We start from the raw sequence: 21585 nt of genomic DNA on the forward strand, positions 1-21585 counted from the left end.
AGTGAAGGAAAGGCACTTGGGTTTAAAAGGAATGTAAAGAGAGATGTGCTAATGAGATTTCACGTGTCTGAACCTGAAAATAAATAGGCTTTACATCTCACAAAGCCAAGATCCTTGGGAGGCAGAAGGTAATTTTGAATTATAAGGAAATTGTAACATGTCCCAGTTTTGTCCCATCTCTGGCACTGTTTTTCTTAGTCAAGCCCTGTTATTGATAGATGCAGTAAAGGTTCCCAGGATACAGTCCTCTATCATTTTCCTAGATGATTTTTACACTGCTTCCAGTTGGGTTTCATAAATTGTGCTTGCAATGAGAAACACATCTTGTATAATTTTCTAGCTAAACATGAAATTTTTTTTCACAGCTTGGAGGACCCAGACTTAGAGAAGAAAATTAATCAGCATTCATAAGTAACGTGCACAAATAGATTTCGGTACAGGACCCATTTTTTCTGTTATGGCTCAGGGAGACAAAATTTGCATAGACTTTCCATCACTGAGCCTAAACTTCACATGAATCTTCCAGAGCATTTGTGTACATCATTCTTGTTTCACATGGCAGTTCCATCTCCTGAAAGCCTGCTCCAGCCCCCCGAGCACTGAAACCTGCAGCATCTGAGGACTTCAAGAGCCTATTTAATTTTATTTTTACCCCATGTCCTGTGTTGCAGTAAACCTACCTGTTGATGCACATGCTTGTGTATTTGGAGAGAGACGAGTAAAAAAATATAGAGAGAAATCCGAACTAATTAAAAAATCTTTGCAGTTGTATGTCCTGTCGTAGCAGCTGATAGACTGAAGCACTCCCATTAGCTTTCATTCAAGCAATGGATTCTGACACCTTGAGAAATCTCCATACTAGATTTGAGTTTATTATCAAGCCATTTTCTTAATGCACTCCAAGTGCCTGGTTATTATGAGTATTAGTGGCACTTTCCATCTAGCCATCTCTAGGTCAAACTTTGAAAGTGAAGCAAGTACATAAATCCTTCTCTTCCAGACTGTGTGCCATGGGCTGGGACAGAGAGGGAGGAAAAAGCCAGTATAACCCCTCAGAGACAGAAAAAGCTGGATGAAGAAAGAAATAGAAAGGGATGCTGGAAAACAGACAGTGAGTAGGGTGAGGAAGGGGCAGAGAATAGGAGAAAGTAGGAGCAGACACTTGGAAATAGAGGGAAGCAAGGAAAAGAAATAATTGGAAAAGATTACAAATGGGAAAGAAGAGAAAAGGTTGCAAATGAAATGCAGAGTTATAAAAAGAAATAACATATAGCTTTCAAGCTGGGTGATGTTCTTCTGCACTCTTTCACCCCTGTTCTCAGTGATCTCACCAGTCTGCTGCCTCACCTCTTGCTCATTTTTCCCTTTTAGTTTGTAACCCCCCAGCTTGTGGCTGGAGAAGCCATCTGCTCCTGACCTTCTGCCTTTCTTCATGCAGTGCCCTCTGCTTGGAAGGTCTCTCCTTGTTGATCCACGTCCCAGCAATGACATCAATATGCCAGTCTGCCATGGTTGCCATGGGATCAGTCCATATTTTCCTTGTAGAAAATTGCAGTGTTCAGGGACATTGTAGAAAATTGCTAGTTATCTTATTGGGAAAAGCGAGGAACAGTTCGTTCTCGGATTTGGCATTTGGGTGCTTCTGCAAGAAGGCAAGAAGTTCTGAATATGAGTTACCATGTGAAAATAGCATAGCATGGGGATTAAGTTTTCAGAAACCCTCTGTATAACCCAGGCAGCAGACTGCAGGATTTAGTAGGATCGTAAGATTTGCAGCGTGATGCCACTTTTAGTTTGGTATTATCCTCCTGCTGCAAATATACTATAGTGAAAGCAGAAACAGGAACATGAAGTAATTTGAAAGGGGCCCATTTATACCTGTCTTGTAAGCCTACAGATATAATATTTACTACTGATGTACTTTAATAGACATGCTGACATGAAAATAAATAATACAAGTTGTTATGTAGAGGCATTTTATACTGTGTTCTTAAAATCAGTTTTAATATTTCTTCTAATGAATGAAAGTATCTCTGTTCCTAGACTGCTGTTGCTGCAGAGAGACACAGGTATGATCAGAAGAGTCCTGCATTGGTCTGTGTTTCTAAATCACTTCTGGTTCAGAGCCTTTCTCCATCACAAGCACAGAGTAAAATCAAGGATATACAAGTGTTGCAAATCCAGTCCCTCGCTGACTAGGGACCTAATCCTGGAAGACCCTCAGGTCTCTCTAGTATTCTCTGGAGCTTCCAGAATAAGCAGGAAATAAGAAATCCCCTTTTTTGGCATCTTTTCCTTCTACCTACTGGTCATTCTCTCCCATTTTTCCCCTGTCGTTGTGTTTGTTTTCAATGTGATTGTGAGCTGCTCAGTGCAAATTGTGCATCTTAGTCTTGGTGATGTGAAGTACTCAACAGTCCCTCAAGGACAGTGGGAATGAGTTACAAAGATTTTCAAACAGCCCAAGGATCTACCTGTCTTTGAAATTCTGTCATTCTAGCTTAGTTCAAACATCTCAGCTCAAACAACTTGTCATGATGTTGGTATGCACGTCCAGGCTATGCTGCTTTTGTGGCCATGGCTTTGGATCATTCACCGTATTGGCATGGTCTATCTAAAGATTTGCTTGGAATTGAAAGACAAATCCCAGTGCTCTGCTCTAAAAGAAAGACTCAGCACTGGATGAGTTTGTTGCAGATTTTACAACATTGTTCTTGGAGCCCTTGGAAATCTGCTTGTGTGCAGGTTATCCAAGGCAGCTGGATGTGCAGGATGCTTTCTTCTGACCAGTCACTGATACCAAAGGAGTTAAAGGTTGCTGTGAAAATCTGGTACCTAGCAATGTCTTCAAATGATGCTCTAGGAGGTAACAAACCCCAAAGAGCAGCAGACTTTAATGGGCTCATCGGGATTTTCCCTCCAGCTGCTCTGTCCCTGCTTCACTGCAGAGCCATTGCCCTGAACTTTCCCTGCCACCTCATCTGTACCATCCTGCAACAGGTCTCGAGAGGCTGTGTGCAGACTGTCACAGGGGCTTTGGGTTTGGAGAAGGGCAGGCAAGCTGGCAGGGAGGAAATGGGAAGGCAAGTGTTACATTCCCATTCACCTCACACCCCAGGAATCTGATAATTAATGCATCCATTGTAGACTTGAATTTCCCTAGTGGTTAACTCTAATTTTGTGCAGCTGCAAAGGCATTAGTACCGTAATAATACTCCTAATAGCAGTGATGGCTGAGACAGTCAGATAAAAAAGATCACTTGTTTTTTGGGGGGAAAAAAGCACCACAGATATATCACCCTAGATGAACCTGTTATAAAAAATTATGTTCTGAACAACCCTAAATATCCTAATAATTTAAAAACAAAAGAAGCAAGAGCTAAGGACCTAGTTCCTAGTAACAACACAAACAGCACTTGCTCTGAAAATAATGAACTGTAGGTAGCTCTTTTATTCAACCTTTTCTGTACAGATAGCTCATTGGAATGACTGGCTGACTGAGTTTCGTACATCAGCTGGGATACATAATTATGCTTATAAGTCTGCCCCAGGATGAATTGCCCACGTTCTTTAAGAGGGACACATGCAGTTTCTTGAGACATTTGCACCATCAGCATCCTTTTGCTGCTGATATACCTGTAGGAACATTGCTTGTTGCTCTTCATGGCCAGACTCGGCTCCAGGTGGGCTTTGGTTTTCCTAACCTCATCCCTGCAAACCTGGGCACTGTCTGTATTTCTCCAGGTCCCCTGTCCCTGCTGCCACCTCTTGCATTCTTCCTTTTTCCATTTAAGTTTTATCAGGAGCCCCTTGTTCATCTGTGCAGGCTTTCTGCCACTCTTGTGTGACTTCCTGCTCTTCAGGATGCACCATTCTTGAGCTTGGAGGAGGTGGTCCTTGAAAATCAACCAGCTACAGATGTAAGCTCCATCTGTTGGCTCCTATACAAACATGGACCTTTTACAGTTTAAGGAGATGGGAAGCAGAGAAACAGCCCGATACATATAGTTGACTTAGACGAGGATTTGTGAGGGAAGGAGTTTTTGAATAATGCATGTGGGGGTTTGCCTAGCTGTGTCTTTCATCTTGGCTATGAAGCTTTGGATAGTCACTTCTAAGTGTTGCAACAGCAGTGGAAGGGGTTGGAAAGATGGAGAAATGGGTCTGCAGAGATCAGCAGACTCGCAGGTCAAGTCAATGGAACAGAGGTTGAGTAGCAAGAGAGTGGACATGTTTTCATGTAGGTCAGTGCAGTCTACCTGTTTCATGTTCCCCTTGCTTACTTTTAGGACTGGCAGTGTCCTGCCTTCCCTCATGCTCAGCAGCAGATGACCTGAGCTTCTTTGCCGGTATCAGCTACCATGTACACTGATATCTTGCCTGTCAGGCAGCAATGGCACAAACTATTTCACAGCTCGCTCCATTCCACCGTGGAAGTGGTTTGTGTGATGGTGTATATAGTCAAAACTCTTAGTCTTTCACCAATGTTTAAAACGCCCAATCAGGGTCTCTCCTCTGAAGAAATCCCCTTTAACCAGCAGGTGTTTTCTCATTGACTCTCACAGGTGGGGCACGATGGCACTACCCCGAGAGCTGCTGGCTGGTGGAAGAGCTCACCATTGTTGTGCCCACCAAAGGCATCATGTATAACTTTGTCTGTAAGTGCTGGTTGGCCAGAGACAAAGGTGATGGACTCACCTCACGAATCCTCAACATCCTGGATGCAGACTGTGTTAACGTTGGCCTCAAGGTAGGCTCTAGGCTCATCCTGTATCTTTAGCTGTTGCATGGACCTGTGCTGATATAGGTTGTATATCAGCAGTTCTCGTACTTTGACTTCTGCATGTGGTTTGAGCCTTTTATTTGCAGAGGGTTTCTTTGTTATTTCTTTAGCAAAATCTTTAGAAATGGTTTAGCATCATTCATTACTACTTAGAGCACTGGTTAATAATGCTGGATGGATGCAGCCATGGCATAGGCAGAAGGACAGGGTAGGGCAGAGCAGGTAGGACACAGTTCAGCAGCATGTCCTCATTTTGTCACCACACCTGGAGCACCCACTGCATCATCTGGTACCCATAGAGTGGGGGCAGCTGCAAGGTGAACGCCTTGGTACAACCTAACTAACTCCATCGTGTTTTGTTTGAGGAGATACTTCTAACTCATCAAATTAGAGTAGTGGAGATATTTTAATCTCTGCATAGTGTGGCTACATATCAGCTTTTCTAATATGGGATAAGGAAACTGAACTCAGTTAGAAACTAATAATAATTGGAAGTTGTTGAAACATGGGGACATTTGTAAGCTTGATCTTTGAAATGAATAACTGATTAAAGTTGAATAAGCAATGAAAAAAAATATAGTCTTTTCATCCATATAGATGAAATTCGAAGTAATGTGTGCTATGCCACTTCAAGTACAAATTGGAAAGCTGAGTTATGCTGATTTTGGATGTAAGATTTATAACAGAAATAAGAGTCTGTATGAATGGCACAATAATACTGTGTTTAATACCTTTATGGCAATTTAAAATCTCTATAGATGTGTTTCTATTTACAGTGAGGTTACACTTTCATAGTACATTAATTTTTCTTTATGCTGCTCTTGATTCCCAAGCTAAAGATATTCTCCTGAAATCTTTCTTGTTCCCCGGACACACGAAAGTGTGATAACATTTTTAGCATCTATGAAGGATTCAACAACTCAATGCAGGTTTCAGTGGTAGAATTGACCTAAGAGGGAAAAAAAAAGTCTCTCAGACTGAATACCAAGGTTAACTTCCCATCAGTTGTTTAACTTCCTGGATAAGGTTTCCAAACTCCTATCGGTAAGCTGATGGCTTGCCTGAAGATTGAAGTGGATGTTAATGAAGACTTAGGTTCAGTCTTCCTTTAAAAGCCCAATCCTGAATATTTATTTTCATAAGCATGACAAAAATAGACATATCGAACTAAATTTTCTCTATGATGTTGGGCCAGAAATTTGCTGAAAGGTTTGAAGGAAATCAGGGGAGATGCTTGAGACATGAAATCAGAAGTGCGCATTTGACTTTCTGATCTGTCTCCTAGTTGAGGGAATTTGGGACTGTTCCCTCATAAATAGCTGTAGTTAGAAACTAAGTTTAATTTCTTTTTTTTTAGAGTTTGAAGAAGACTAATACATTTAATGTTTTGGGGAAAGTTAATACTTTTTTGTTTTGCTTTTGCTTGACTCTTGCACAGCTATACTTACCCATTTCAATTTAATTTTCTTCTTGGCTTGATATTCTCTCTTTGTGCTTTAAATTGAGTATTTGCCTTCCCATACACAGAGAAACTAGTCAATGTCCACCACAGTCATTAAAAACCTTTAATGCATTGGTAAAAGCATTTTTCTTTTCCCACATATAGCAAATGTGATGCTTTGCTATGATTTAAAATGTGTGTGGATGAATATGTGGTGGACAGGTTACCTAGGATTGAACAAACATGAAAAATAATTTTTCTGTAACGTTATTCCTTTGCACTGTTTATTTATGTGGCAATCACAATTCAGGCCAATAAAACTTGCCTAGCAGTGCAGTATTTGAAATATGTTTATTGGGGCTGTTTCTTGACATTCTTCTGCCTCTTAAATCCAGAGATCTTTTTACCAGAGGTACGATCTTGAAAGCATTTAAGTGGCCTAAAAGTCTTAATACCACTGACAGCCAGTGGGACTTGCACGCTTTTGAAATATTTTATTCTAAATCTTATTATTCACATGTCAGGAGAAAAGAACAAAGTTAGGCTAATAAGGTGAAAATCATCTTTCACAAATTGGCATACCTTTAATGTATGAGAACTGGGAACACGTTCGATGCAGCAGTGTGCATCCCTCTGGGAAATAGGATAGCTACATTTTTCTGCTGTACAGAGCATTTGGCTGTATAGACTTTAAAACCATTAGTGATGTTGGACTAAATGTTGCCCAGATGGACACCGAACACTTGGGGAAAACATTTTGCAGTCAAGGGAAATAAAAAATTGTGTCTTTGGGAGCTGTTTTTTAAAAATGGCAAAAGTTTGGTGCAGTACGGAGGTCTGGAGCACTGGGAGGTGGCCGGGAGGAGACGGCAGTAGCAGAGGCTTGGAGACCCACACACTGACATGAGGGTTGTGACTCTTGTGGAACTGTGGAGCAGTTTACCAGGTCTTCATCGCTCCCCAAGCATATGGTTGTCAAAATGAATGTGTCTCTCTCTGAGTCTATCTAGGCTGAGAAAATATGCAGAAAAAGTCATAAATGTTAGAAAGAGGAAGGTTCTCTAGCAAGTTGCAGTCTCTAACTTTGCCTCTGGGAAACATGGTGTGGAGAGAAACCATTGTGGTTTACCATTGTAACCATTTCTGGCAAAGTAGTAGATCTTCTGCAGAGCCTGTCTAGCATTTTGCCCAGACTTTTGCATGGGTTAAGGACAGCTGTTTGAATGAGACCTTCTGATTGTTTCAAATCCTCACCAGATCCTCTACGAAGACACGGTTGTGACTGGAGACATCGAAAGCAGCAGTACCAATGCCAGTATTTTCATTACTGTCTTTGGATCCAATGGGAACACTGAGGAGATGCAGATGGAAAAAATGGAGACAGGTACAGTAACTTTGTCATTTTTGTTGGTTAGAAGTGCAGTGATAAGAGATTCTGGTGTCAAGTCAAGAAGCACTTGGAGCTTTGGTCATGCTCCCACTGAAACACAAAGATAAACTCCCATTGACTTTATAGATTCAGAACTGGTCCCCTTGTAAGTGTTATTATAATGTATTTAGCAGAGTGGAGGAAAGGAGAGCACTGTGTAGCTAGGGGAATCATCCTTTGTCATTTGAAGAAGTTTTGTTTGACCTGTTCCTCATGGCTTTAGAAATAAGCTTTGAGAACAAATATATGAATTGTGAAATCTTGCATCAGCTCCAAGAGAAACTGTGGACATTGCATGAAAACCAGAGGTGCAATTTCTGCAAAATGCATCTTTTGTGGAAAAATAAGTAATTTAATGTAAATATTATTTAATGGGAATGCATTAGTAACTGCAAAGAAAGACAAACCAACATGCACATACCTGCTTTGGGAAGTGCCTGTGATGGGAAGGTGCTGACTCTCTTCCATCTGCTCCTCCCATTTGCTTTGCTGGCCAGATGTCAGCCAGGTTGGTCCAGAAGCCGCGTGAGGGATGCCAGGGCCTGAGCCAGTAAGCTGAGGGCTCTGCTGAGAAGTGGGCTTCTTAGCTTGGGCTCTGGGCCATGCTAATGTAACTGCGCGGTTTTGGAACTGGAGCTGACTTGTCTGCAGCTGGCACAAAAGGGACACGCGATGACATCTGTCTGCCCAGATGTGGCCTTATGGTGCAGAGAGATGGAAACGGGCCGTGAGCTGTGCAGACTGCCGCACTGCGTGCTCTGATTTTACTAAAAAGGTGAAATCTCGTGTTTTCTTCAGCAGAGACAGCTAACAAACACTGTAATCCTAGTCTGACGCCAGCACTTCTGTAAGCCAAAAAAACCCACATGCCACTGATCCATTTCTTCAAGCTTTCCTTTTCCTTTCTAGTGCCTCCCTTGATACAGAAAGCTTTGGCAAGAATAAGCATGGCACTAACCAGCTTTTAGAGATGAGCTTCATCAGCCTTACATTTAATTAATTGACTACCTCTTATCTTATTCAGCAAAGCATCTACTGAGCATCAGGAAGGCTGGAGCATTTGGCCACATGGTTCGAGCTCAGCTTGCTGAGGTGATGCTGGACTCTTCCCCCAGCCTCCTGGCGATGCAGTTCCTCCGCTGCAGCTCTGCGTATCACATGTGGGCTGGATAATTGAAGAGAAGGCTCCCTGCATAGAGTTGTTTGCTCATAGGATGTTTTACTTGCAGCTGTCATAGCAGAGTGGGTGTCTGGGCAAGTGCGTTCAGCTAAGCTTGAAACCTTCATGTGTTTAGTTAGTAACAAGCACTAGCCTTGTTTGCTCTGAAAAGAAAATGTAGCAGAGGTGCTAAACTCTCCATGAGAAACACCGCTGAGTCACGCAGAAAGACATAGCTCTTGGCCTTGTTCCCCATCACAGAGAGACAACGTGCGGGGCAATGCACCTGGGTTACCACCATGTCTGGCTATTGGTGACATCCTCCTTCCAAGACCCCAGGCAATCCCGAACTGATCTGTCTTCCACTATTTGAAGCCCAACTTTCAGTTCTAGTAGGCAGGAAAATGTGCCATGACTTTTTGTATTTAAAAGTAAAGCAAAATTCACATCAGGGTACCTCAATCAAAAATCTCTAAAGGGGACTGAGACATCTCCAGCCCCTCAAGAGAGCGATTGCTGTTTCGCTCCAGCTGGCCAGACGAGTGATATCCCTAAACTATGTGGCCTATAAAAAACCATCACATTTGTCTATACAGGTGGGATGGACAACCTCTGCTATAAGGATATGAAAACGCAATAAAGGAGGGCCACACAGTTTGTATGTTATTAGTTGCCTGGGTTGTCTTCTGCCAGTAAAATATCTGCAAAAGGTGATGAAAACTCATTGGAACTGTATAAAGAAGAAGGACATGTAAAACACAGCTATTAGTATGTTACTATCGCCAGGATGCTGTGCTATTCTTTGAGGATGTACTGGCACATCTCTGCTAGCTGGAGGCACTCTGTATCACGCCTCCAACTGTATAGAGCTCTCTCTCATCATCTCACTAGCACCCTCTGCAGAGGACATGCGTGTCCCCAAATACAAATACTGCCCATTTCCACACCACTCCCACCAGTCTTCATCCAGCTGTTAACAACACAGGCTTCCTTGGCTCTTGTTTCGCATGGAAATCTTGCCAGCCTTTGCACCAGCAGCGAGGGATGGGTGAGAGCCACTGCAACCAAACGGTAAAAGGCACTTCATCTTTATTGGGGCCATCCAATGCCAATTCACTCACAGCAGCTTAGCGCATTACAAAGAACCATCTGTCTAACATGCCGCAGATTTAAGGCAATTTTAGCTACATTACTGTTATTGCCAAGACCTCTGGGCAATAGAAATATTTATAAGTGCAGCATGGGTAGGAAAGCTTGATGAAACCCCTTAGATAAATGCTTCAGTGTTCTGGAAAAGGAATAGCGAGAGTCAGCTTGTCTGGATACTTCTTTCCTTCTCAATTTTTTTCAGGCTTATGTTCATGTTCATATAAATTGATAGAAAAGAGCTCTGGGGTCACCCAGTTTGTCACTTCAGCAATTGTTTCTCTCTAGTACAATGACTTCTTGGAAGTAGCAGGTGAGTATCAGCCTTACAAACTGTAAACAGGGCATTTACTGAAGATAAATAATGGTTTATTTTGCTAATAGACTGTTTAGATTTGCTCAGCCTGGAAAGGAGCAGAGTGAAAAACTTCTATGAAGCTTTGTAGGTAATAATGATTGTAATGAAAACTGATCATAGGATCATGGGATAATTCAAGTTGGAAGGGTCACACCTTTTTCTTAAATAGAAGTGGAAATCAATCCAGTCCAGGCACAAAAGCACATTCTCTTTTTCACAGCGAGACAGGCCGTCGTCTTGGTATCCGGTACCACAGAAATACAAATAACAAAAGAAGGGAGTTTTTCAAAGAGCAAACATAACCTTTAATAACTAGAAATGGACTGGGACCAAAACGCCCTATCCAAATGCCTCTGGGAGTGCAGGGAAAGCAATGCCTGGATGAAAACCGAGAGGCTGGAGCCAATCTCTATTGCTAACATCTGCAGCTATGCAGGCTCAGATAATGGTGTGAAGATAATCACATTCATGCTGAAGGGTGTAATCTGAGCAGAGGTTGGTAAAGAAATGGGTTTTTTCTCCATACAGCACTGCACAGCTGTAGGAGGCTCAGTACATTGCCAGGAATGAGATATCATCATTATGGATTGTCTATATTATGGTAGTGCCCACAGTTTGCAGAGCTCTCTCCAAACCTCTCAGCAGACACAGGTAACTCACTCACAAGAAGTTTGCACAAAGGAGGAACCTTAACAGCAGAGTGGTCATGGTGGTGCTTGGTAGAACCCCCTGGATTTGGCTGCCCTTCTACTTAGCAAGGGTTGGATTTCCATCTCCAAGCCCACAGCAGGTCTGCCAGAGTATTTTGGGGGCAAACCTAGAAGATGATACACTTGCTCTAACAGAGTAATATTGAACCTGAGGCAGCACTTTCACTGGAGCAAGGCTTTCTTCCTAGCATCATTGATGCTAAGAGGGAGGTAAGGTAGCTGCAGTCCTAGCCAGTGTAATATCTTCTTCAAGAAGGATATGTTATCTGCTTTTCCCTTTTTCCTGCTTTCTGCTTATTTCTATGGATGAGCAGTTCCTACACATCCTTGTGCCTGTATACAGTAGCCAAGCACAGGGTAAGATCTTTCATGCAATGTTACACAAACCCACCCTGGTTCTTACCAAAGACAGAGCTAGTTTGCAAATCCAAATTCAGGAGGGGAGTGTGGCACAGTTGGTTTGGGCTCCTCTCTAACACAATTTGCCTGTGCTTACTAAACTTAGGCGTTGGGCTCTGACTTGCAATCAGGCTGCCATATTTAGCTGAGCTGCAGCAACTGTCTATCACCATGGCAAATGCAAAGTTATGTGCTGCGTCTTAGCGAAAGAAGATTAAGCAAAATTGCTTTGCCTTCTAGCTGGAATGGGCTAAGGGCAGGCATGTGGGCAGATGCCAGGAGGAAGGTGATGTGCGAAAACCTGACTGTGAGTCTCTATTGTTCTGGTTACAAACAGAGTGATAATGTATGCTACAGGCTGCCTGGAACAACTCCAGGTGCCTCGTATGGGCTTGATTTTCCAGGGGAGGAGGAATCCCTGTCAAATCTGCACTGAGGTGTCTTGCCAAAAACACAGTAGCTAGTGATTGCAGGATAGAAAAGCTCAAGTCCAATAAAGTGCACTCATAAACTTTTAATTTGAGGCTGTTGGCAAGGTGCGAGTTGCAGCATGGACAGGGGATCGAGACGCAATGATGCTGTAAAGTAGTGGGAAACCTCCTCGGTCTTTCAATCCCTCCAGGTTTGAGCGAGGCCAAGAGGACAGTTTCATTATGGAGATCGCCGACATTGCACCCCTCAGGAAGATGAGGATCCGGACAGATGGGAAGGGGACTCGCCCACACTGGTTCCTGGAAAGGGTAATTAATGCACTTCACATTGCGCATCTCTTTGCAACCTGCTTGTGCTGAAGCCTCTCAGTCCTTGAGAAAGAGGAGAAAGACAGCGAGTGACTCACTTTTATTCATTTCCTACATTTTTCCATTTAGCTTCTCATGTTCTTTTTTCCTGCAGGAATTGAGTCAAAAAAGAAGAGAGCAAGGGCAAAAACTGTGCTGTAAAGCTTTACCACAGTCTCTGCTGTTAGATCTCACTCTCCCTCCCTGCAAAAGAGCCTTGGCTTGCCACCAGGGCATCTGCAATACTTTCTGGTCCCCGGGATGTACCCTCAGCTCCTTCAAACCCCTGCCATGTGGGGGCAGGGGTTCATCCCCACCCAGTGGAAGAGTGGATCCTCCTCTGCCAGGCAGGGACAGCTATCATGGGCCTGGGCTGGGTGGGACATTTCCAAATAATCCATCCTTTCAGGTGAAGCATCACATCTCTCCCCTTTCCTTCTCCCTCTAGCACACAGGCAAATTTCTTTCTTTTCTTCTTCATACAAGTAAGGTGTCGTTTTCTTCTTGCATTTTGAATACAGCATGCAAAATGGCTCCCACTGCTTCTGTTGATTGTATTTTTCCCTGGTGTCCTATCTCACAAAAAAGCACAGTGCTTGCCTTTATCTTTTCTACCAAGCCACCAGCCCCATGTAAACATCACTTATATTTGGGCAGTAAAATGTAGTTTTCTTGTTATGGGTTCCTATAATTATATTTCTAAGATAGAGATGGAGTGATGTGCTGATTCCACACCACCAGATGTCATTAAGGGAGGAACACATCTCTGCCATGTTTATTTAGCATACTTTTTCTGGAGTAGATACCCTGCTGGATTTCTGTATCTTGACTTTTTTATGAGAATAGGTTAAGACCCAACAGCTTAACCCATGGTCAGACAGAATAGTGCAGGATTTCTTTGTTGGGTCCTTTCTCCTTTTCGACTAGTCTGGAGTTGTCCTTCATTTTCCCATAAAGTGTTTCTAACCACTGGTCCTAGGTGGCCACCAGTTTCCACTGAAGTGATGAACTGCTCTTCAACTCCATTAGCATGGTCCAAAAAGCATTTTTCTGGTGCAGTACCTTTTTGTACTTGAGCATTTTCACTTCTAAGATTTTTCTCAGCGACTCTTGTGCAGCTTCCAAAGCATTAGACCTCTAGCATATATCTTCTGAATATATGCCACAGACACACAATTTTTCTCTCTGTGCCTAAGGAATAACTCAATCTGTTCTCTGATTTGATTCAGTTATCTTGGTCAAACTCCCTTTGCCACTTCCCCGATACCTTCCCGAGTTTAATAAAGCATATTCGTATAAAATGAAATCAAATAAAGCTTATTCATCCAGAAACATTCCAGATCTTGCAGTTGTGAATTAGCAATAGCTCAAAGGCAAGGAACAGCAGCATCTTTAGTGGCAGGTAGCACCTTCACATGTTCCTGTTGCCAACTCCGTCCAGTCATCCAGCCTGCTGGACTGTCCCACCCAAAGCAAGGCTTTCCCAGAGAAGCAGACAAAAAAGACTCTCATGTGAACCCATCCAATGGGCTTATAGCCCTCTTAGAGCTCTACAGAAGCAACAGGCAGGCCATACATGCAACTGTTTGAGACCAGGATTTTAGAAGCCTTTTTAAAATTGTACCTGCAGTTTCTATTTTGGGGACAGACCTTTTTAGCAGGGTCTGTAGCGATAAGACAAGGGGTGATGGTTTTAAACTAAAAGAGGGGAGATTCAGACTGGATATAAGGAAGAAATTTTTTACGCTGAGGGTGGTGAAACAGTGGCACAGGTTGCCCAGAGAGGTGGGAGATGCCCCATCCCTGGAAACATTCAAGGCCAGGTTGGACGGGGCTCTGAGCAACCTGATCTGGTTGAAGATGTTACTGCCCATTTCAGGAGGCTTGGACTAGATGGCCTTTAAAGGTCCCTTCCATCCCAAAGCATTCTGTGATTCTATGATTCTATGATTCTATGATTCTATGATTCTGTGATTCTATGATTCTATTTTTCTTAGAGAAACAGAGCATGGAGGATCTTCTGGCTCCAGTAATACACAGAGAACTTTATTTATTAGTTTTCTTTCCCACCTTCCCTGCAAAGGTAAACATAGCATTTGCATTCCCAGGCAGAGAGTGAGGACCAGAGTGCTCTGGAAGAGGGGAGGAAGGATTTGTGTTCCCTGATTTGTATTCCAGCCTTGAAAACTTATGTAGCCTGGTGTGACATGGAAACTGATCTGAGCCCATTTCCATTTCTGTCAAAAGTGCCTATTAAAACTGCATAATGAAATACTTGTGGGGGTAGTGCTAAACTCTCAGACAGATGGTTCACAGTTAGTGCTAACTAGCACAGTGAAATGAGAAGCTAGATTAAGCCATCAACCCCATAAATAACCATTTGTTGCTCCATTTATCTACAGGATATTCTCAGTTTTCTTGTTCTATTAAAATAACAATAAATGATCTTTTTAATTCTCTTTGGTCTTTTTGTAAAATGTTGCTGGTCATAATTTATACTGCTTTTAGTTTACGAGAAATAGAAGTGCATAAATACCAATTCAAATGCATGAATGAACAATGAACAATGATGTTGTACACAGCCACAAGATTCAATTTACAAGCAGCGAAGTAGTCTTCTTTTTTCTTTCTGTCTATATAAAATACATTGAAATTTCATTCAGAATCTCAGCAAAGTAATGAACTTGGTGCCAAAGATTCAAACTGCACCAAAACTAGCGATAAGATTTAAACACCTGTCCTGGTTTCAGCTGGGATAGAGTTAGTTTTCTTCTTAGTAGCTGGTAGAGCGCTGTGTTTTGGATTTAGGATGGGAATAATGTTGATAACACACTGATGGTTTGGTTCTTGCTGAGCAGAGTTTACACTAGTCAAGGACTTTCCAGCTTCTTGTGCTCTGCCAGGTGCACAAGAAGCTGGGAGGGAGCATAGCTAGGACAGCTGACCCAGACTGGCCACAGGGCTATTCCATACCATATGATGTCATGCTCAGTATATAAGCTGGGGGAAGAAGAAGGAAGGGGGAGACATTGGGTGTGATGGCGTTTGTCTTCCCAAGTAACCATTATGCGTCATGGAGCCCTGCTTTCCTGAGGATGGCTGAACACCTGCCTGCTACTGGGAAGTAGTGAATGAATTCCTTGCTTTGCTTTGCTTGCGCGCGCGGCTTTTGCTTTACCCATTAAACTGTCTTTCTCTCAACCCATGAGTTTTCTCCCTTTTACTCTTCTGATTCTCTCCCCCATCCCACCGGGGGGGGAGTGAGCGAGCGGCTGTGTGGTGCTTAGTTGCTGGCTGGGGTTAAACCACGACAACACCGATACTTAATCCTCTAGAGAGAACAAAATTTGATTAGTGATGTGTTGCGCCAGAATGAATATTATTGATTATTGCTATGCACAGAAAGACATACTGAAAACTCTCTAAAGCTGAGCAATGCTTCCTGATCTCACCACTGCTGGGAGAGACAGAGTTTGGATATTTGCCTCTGACCTAATGCTGAATCTCATGTTCTTCCACATCAAGCTACCATGACACTGCTCTGTGTTTCTGAAAAATCAGAGAATAGAATCATAGAATCATGGAATCATAGAATCACAGAATCATAGACTGGTTTATGTTGCAAGGGACCTTTAAAGGTCATCTAGTCCAATCCCCCTGCAATGAGCAGGGACATCTTCAACTAGATCAGGTTGCTCAGACCCCCCACCAACCTGACCTTGAATGTTTACAGGGATGAGGCATCTACCACCTCTCTGGGCAACCTATTCCAGTGTTTCACCACACTCATCATAAACATTTCGTGACTTCTAATTAGGAAACTTATCTAAATGCATGGTATCGAAACCTCCTCTTGGGATAGCCTCAGTCCACATGATGATTTCACCTGCTGCCCAGTGTCTTAGATAAGAAGTTAAAAAGCTAGAAATAAGAAGGGATGAGAGCTCTATGAGTGAAATAACAGGATTGTAAGACTGTTGAATTATGCAGAGTTGCTTCCCTCAGAATTTTAATGTTACTTTGTGCTGTTAAAGCCAGGCAGATAAGAAGCTGTCTTAATGAAGCACTAATTGCATTGCATTCAAATGTCACAAATAATCCTGAATGTGGGATTTGGTCTTTATTCAGTTCTTTTTCCTTTAAGTAAGAAAGTGTCATGGTTTATCCCCAGCCAGCACCTAAGCACCACACAGCCGCTTGCTCACGCCGCCCCCCCTGGTGGGATGGGGGAGAGAATTGGAAGGGTGAAAGTGAGAAAACTCCTGGGTTGAGATAAGAACAGTTTATTAACTAAAGGAAAATAAAATAGTAGTAATAGTAGTAATAATAATAATAATATACAATAATAATAATAAAATACAAAGCAAGTGATACACTATACAATTACTCACCACCCGCCGACCAATGCCTAGCTCGTCCCCGAGCAGCGATTGCTGCCCCCCGGCCAACTCCCCCAGTTTATATACTGAGCATGACATCATATGGTATGGAATAGCCCCTTGGCCAGTCTGGGTCAGCTGTCCTGGCTGTGCCCCCTCCCAGCTTCCTGTGCACTGGGCAGAGCATGGGAAGCTGAAAAGTCCTTGACTAGTATAAGCACTACTTAGCAACAACTAAAACACCAGTGTGTTATCAACATTATTCTCATCCTAAATCCAAAACACAGCACTATACCAGCTATCAGGAAGAAAAATCAACTCTATCCCAGCTGAAACCAGGACAGTATCCACCCCTTATTCTATACCATCTACATCATGCCCAGGTCCTACACTTTCCAATACATACCAATTAATCATCACTTTTCCAGTCTTTTGAGATATACGCATAGATAGCATTTCCTTAGTCTATGGGCCATCCCTCTAAAACGTTCATTGAGTTAATTTAGTCCATGACTTTGGGCTTCATCTGTCATAACAGCCTTTCAGGGCAGGAGAGATGGTGTGTGGTGTTGGATTGTTGCATGCTGAAGTCAGTTCTGGTTCTATCACCACTGCACTTTGCTCAGTTTCCTCAAAGTTCGTTCTTCATTAATTTGGGTGATTCTTACTGTATACCGTTGATATGGCACATAGTAACCATAGAAGTGATGACATCCAGTATTATATAGCAACAAACATCATACAATTCAGTTCATTGGCTATTTTCACCCAAAATCAAATCTCCTTGAGGTACACATCGGACTTCCCCATCCTCCCGCATCACCCACCAAGTGCACCCCGGTCCTTGAGCAAAAGCAATCCCACGAATGGGTTTACCTCTGCCTGAGGCAGGAGTAACCCAGACTGTCTTCCCCAGCATAATTTTTATGTGCACTACAGGGACTTTATCCCCTTCCACAGTACATAAAAGTCTTGACTGGGCAGGGCCAGCTCGATTGGCAGATCCCCTGGTGTTGACTAACCAGGTGGCCTTTGCTAAATGTGTATCCCAATGTTTGAATGTCCCAGCACCCATTGCTCTCAGTGTAGTCTTTAACAGTCCATTGTATCGTTCGATTTTCCTGGAGGCTGGTGCATGATAGGGGATGTGATACACCCACTCAATGCCATGCTCTTTGGCCCAGGTGTCTATGAGGCTGTTTCGGAAATTAGTCCCATTGTCTGACTCAATTCTTTCTGGGGTGCCATGTCGCCATAGGACTTGCTTTTCAAGACCCAGGATAGTGTTCCGGGCGGTGGCATGGGGCACGGGATATGTTTCCAGCCATCCGGTGGTTGCTTCCACCATTGTAAGCACATGGCGCTTGCCTTGGCGGGTTTGTGGGAGTGTGATCTAATCAATCTGCCAGGCCTCCCCATATTGATATTTCAGCCATCGTCCTCCATACCAGAGAGGCTTGAACCACTTGGCTTGCTTGATTGCAGCGCACGTTTCGCATTCATGGATAACCTGTGCAATAGTGTCCATGGTCAAGTCCACCCCTCGATCACGAGCCCATCTATATGTTGCATCTCTTCCTTGATGGCCTGAGGTGTCATGGGCCCATCAAGCTAGGAATAATTCACCCTTATGTTGCCAGTCCAGGTCCACTCAAGCCACTTCAATCTTAGGAGCCTGATCCACCTGCTGATTGTTTTGATGTTCTTCAGTGGCCTGACTCTTGGGTATGTGGGCATCTACGTGGCGTACTTTTACAACCAGGTTCTCTACCCGGGCAGCAATATCTTGCCACAATGCGGCAGCCCAGATGGGTTTGCCTCTGCGCTGCCAGTTGCTCTGCTTCCATTGCTGTAACCAGCCCCACAGGGCATTTGCCACCATCCATGAATCAGTATAGAGATAGAGCATTGGCCACTTTTCTCATTCAGCAATATCTAAAGCCAGCTGGATGGCTTTCACCTCTGCAAACTGACTTGATTCACCTTCTCCTTCAGCAGTTTCTGCAACTTGTCATGCAGGACTCCATACAGCAGCTCTCCACCTCCAATGCTTCCCCACAAGACGACAGGACCCATCAGTGAACAGGGCATATTGCTTCTCATTTTCTGGCAGTTTATGATATGGTAGGGCCTCCTCAGCACGCGTCACCTCCTCCTCTGGCAATATTCTGAAATCTTTACCTTCTGGCCAGTCCATGATCACTTCCAAGATTCCTGGGCGACTGGGGTTTCCTATTCGAGCCCGTTGTGTGATCAGTGCGACCCACTTACTCCATGTAGCATCAGTTGCATGATATGTACAGGGGACCCTCCCTTTGAACACCCAGCCCAACACTGGCAGTCGGGGTGCCAGGAGGAGCTGTGCTTCAGTATCAACCACTTCTGAAGCGGCTCGAACCCCTTCATAGGCTGCCAATATCTCCTTTTCAGTTGGAGTATAGTGGGCTTCGGGTCCTCTGTATCCCCGACTCCAAAACCCCAGGGGTCAACCTCGAGTCTCCCCCGGTGCTTTCTGCCAGAGGCTCCAGGTAGGGCCATTCTCCCTGGCTGCAGTGTAGAGCACATTTTTTACATCTTGTCCTGCCCGGACTGGCCCAAGTGCTACTGCATGAACTATCTCCTGTTTAATTTGTTCAAAGGCTTGTTGTTGCTCAGGGCCTCATTTGAAATCATTATTCTTCCGGGTCACTTGATAGAGAGTGCTTACAATGAGACTGTAATTTGGAATATGCATTCTCCAAAAACCCACAGCGCCCAAGAAAGCTTGTGTTTCCTTTTTGCTGGTTGGTGGAGACGTGGCTGTGATTTTGTTGTTTACATCCATTGGGATCTGATGACGTCCATCTTGCCATTTTATTCCTAAAAACTGGATCTCCTGTGCAGGTCCCTTGACCTTACTTTGTTTTATGGCAAAGCCGGCCTCCAGAAGGATTTGGACTACTTTCTTCCCTTTCTCAAAAACCTCTTCTGCTGTATTGCCCCACATGATGATGTCATCAGCTCTATCCCAGCCGAAACCAGGACAAAGAGGTTAAAAGAATTTGAGACAATTCATTATAGCTGAAGCTGACCGTTGTTCTTCGCAACAGAGCAAAGTCTTTTTGTTTTACAATCAGAGGACCCTGTTTTTAAGCGAAGACTAATGACATGCAACAGAACTGTAAAAATATGTGGTTGAGTTTTTAAAGATGAAATCCAGGACCTATGTATTTTGGTGTTAGTGGGGTGTGAGGCCCTGCAGAGTGTGTTTTACACTGCAGCTGGGAGAAGGCTGAGTTGAGGTAAATCAAGTGATCAGACATGTCAAACCTTTCTGTTACAACATACAGCACACAACTAATTTCAAGTTGCTGGTTTAAGTTCCTGTCAGCTATGATATTTGCTCAGCTACAAAGCAAATTATCAACATTTTATTCATACGTACCGTTCCTGGTCCCTTTAATTTCAATAGGTGTTCTACAGCCCATTTAAAACCTATGCATAATTAGTGATAACATTTGAGCTTAAAAGCATGTAGGGTGTCCACAGCAAGTTTGAGGTATCCTAAAAAATAGTTGAGATGCAATGTAAAGCAGCAGTGTCATTGCCAAGTGTAGCTAATTTTTCTGAGAGGAACAGACAGAAAATAAAAATAGCCTCTGCTCAACTCCCTGGGATGACTTTCTTAACCCTCATGATCCAATTCAAAATCCCGCATCATCCTCTGTGTGTGCAACACCCACAAACATCTCCTTGTAGGATGGGATTAATTTTGCGCTATTTTACTAAATGAAAATATGATGTTCAGCTTTCACCTCTTCCACCAAACTATTTAAGCCTCCTCTGTAGTCAGCAGAGAGATAAATCTAAGAGAGGGTGAGAGGCCTTGAAAGGCTGTTTACCTGCTCCCAGCTTGGGTGGGATGTGTTGCTTCCCTGGTGATACCCAGCTCTGACCACTGAGGGAGGGCCAACACGATGTGCTTGGGCTGGATGCCCAGTGTTTAGGCCGATCATGCTAGGTAAGGTGGGCAATGTACCCACATTGTGACTGAGCAATCAGCCTGCCACAGGTTTCCTGCTGCCTCCATGTCCCTTGCTGTGATCTCCCATGAGCAAATGAATCTTTTAAAAATGAATCTCTTGATCCTGTCTGAGGATGAAATGAATCTCTTGATCCTCTCCTCTCTGGAGCACCATCCCAGAATGAGATAGCAGAGGCTGCTTGCTCTGTCTGTGCTAACTGCTTACATGAAGCTTCATACAGATGAAATCACTCACCCTGGGTGAGGGGCTGGGGAGGGAAAGAGAGGGCATTTTGCTCCGGTGGTTTTAGTAGCCAGACAGCTTTTCTGAGACAGCATCTGGAGTGTTGGGCAAGGGCTGGTTATTTATGAGAGGTCTGATCTCTCTGTCTGCGGGTGTACTCCAGCTGGCAACTCTAATCTGCTTTTACCCCCTGCTGCTCTCCTGACGTTTCCCTGCAAGCTTTGCTCAGGACATTTTGCTACTAGCAGTGTTGCCATCATTCCTGAGCAGGGCAGAGGTAGAGCTGGCTGAACCTTTTCCAGCAAAGAGTTTATGCACCAAGGGGGTAAAAAAGGCATTTTCAGTCAACCTGAGATTATTCATGATTCAAATTGGCAAATTTTAGCCAAATAAAAGTTTCTAGGTTGGACTCCTAAGAGGATGTAGACATCGTTCATGCATCCTTGAGAGAGGAGCTTTCCTTCTGGTCTGTGCCCCAGCAGAGAGGGCACCAGCTGGGGTGGTGGAGACCTGATTTCTGCTTGGTTCAAAGCAAGGATTTGATTCAACCTCTCTTGACTCACAGAGCAGTTTTCTGACCACAAAGTAATAGTGTCACCAGCTGTGAATAAGCAGCCTTTTAGAAAAGTGGGACAGCTTCAACAGCCCAAAATGTCCTGTACCTCTGGGATGAAGGTACTGTGTTACAGATCCCTGTTTAGCATCAGGCAGAGAGAAAACCCCAGAGGAGTGCCCTACCCAAGGAACAGTACAAT

The 21585-nt window shown here is 43.6% G+C and overlaps 1 protein-coding gene across 1 annotated transcript in view; it reads left to right on the forward strand.

The window, feature by feature from the left end:
* The window catches only part of LOXHD1 (lipoxygenase homology PLAT domains 1), an 86124-nt gene that overhangs the window by 36123 nt on the left and 28416 nt on the right, over positions 1-21585 (forward strand). Inside the window, 4 exon segments of the mRNA XM_087763652.1 lie at positions 4566-4581; positions 4584-4750; positions 7482-7604; positions 12043-12165. Coding sequence (XP_087619778.1) covers positions 4566-4581; positions 4584-4750; positions 7482-7604; positions 12043-12165 — 429 coding nt within the window.

The sequence above is a fragment of the Nipponia nippon genome, unplaced genomic scaffold (assembly GCF_047370975.1).
Source record: "Nipponia nippon isolate SJK-2023a ecotype South Korea unplaced genomic scaffold, ASM4737097v1 scaffold_29, whole genome shotgun sequence".
Classification (NCBI taxonomy): Eukaryota; Metazoa; Chordata; class Aves; order Pelecaniformes; family Threskiornithidae; genus Nipponia; species Nipponia nippon.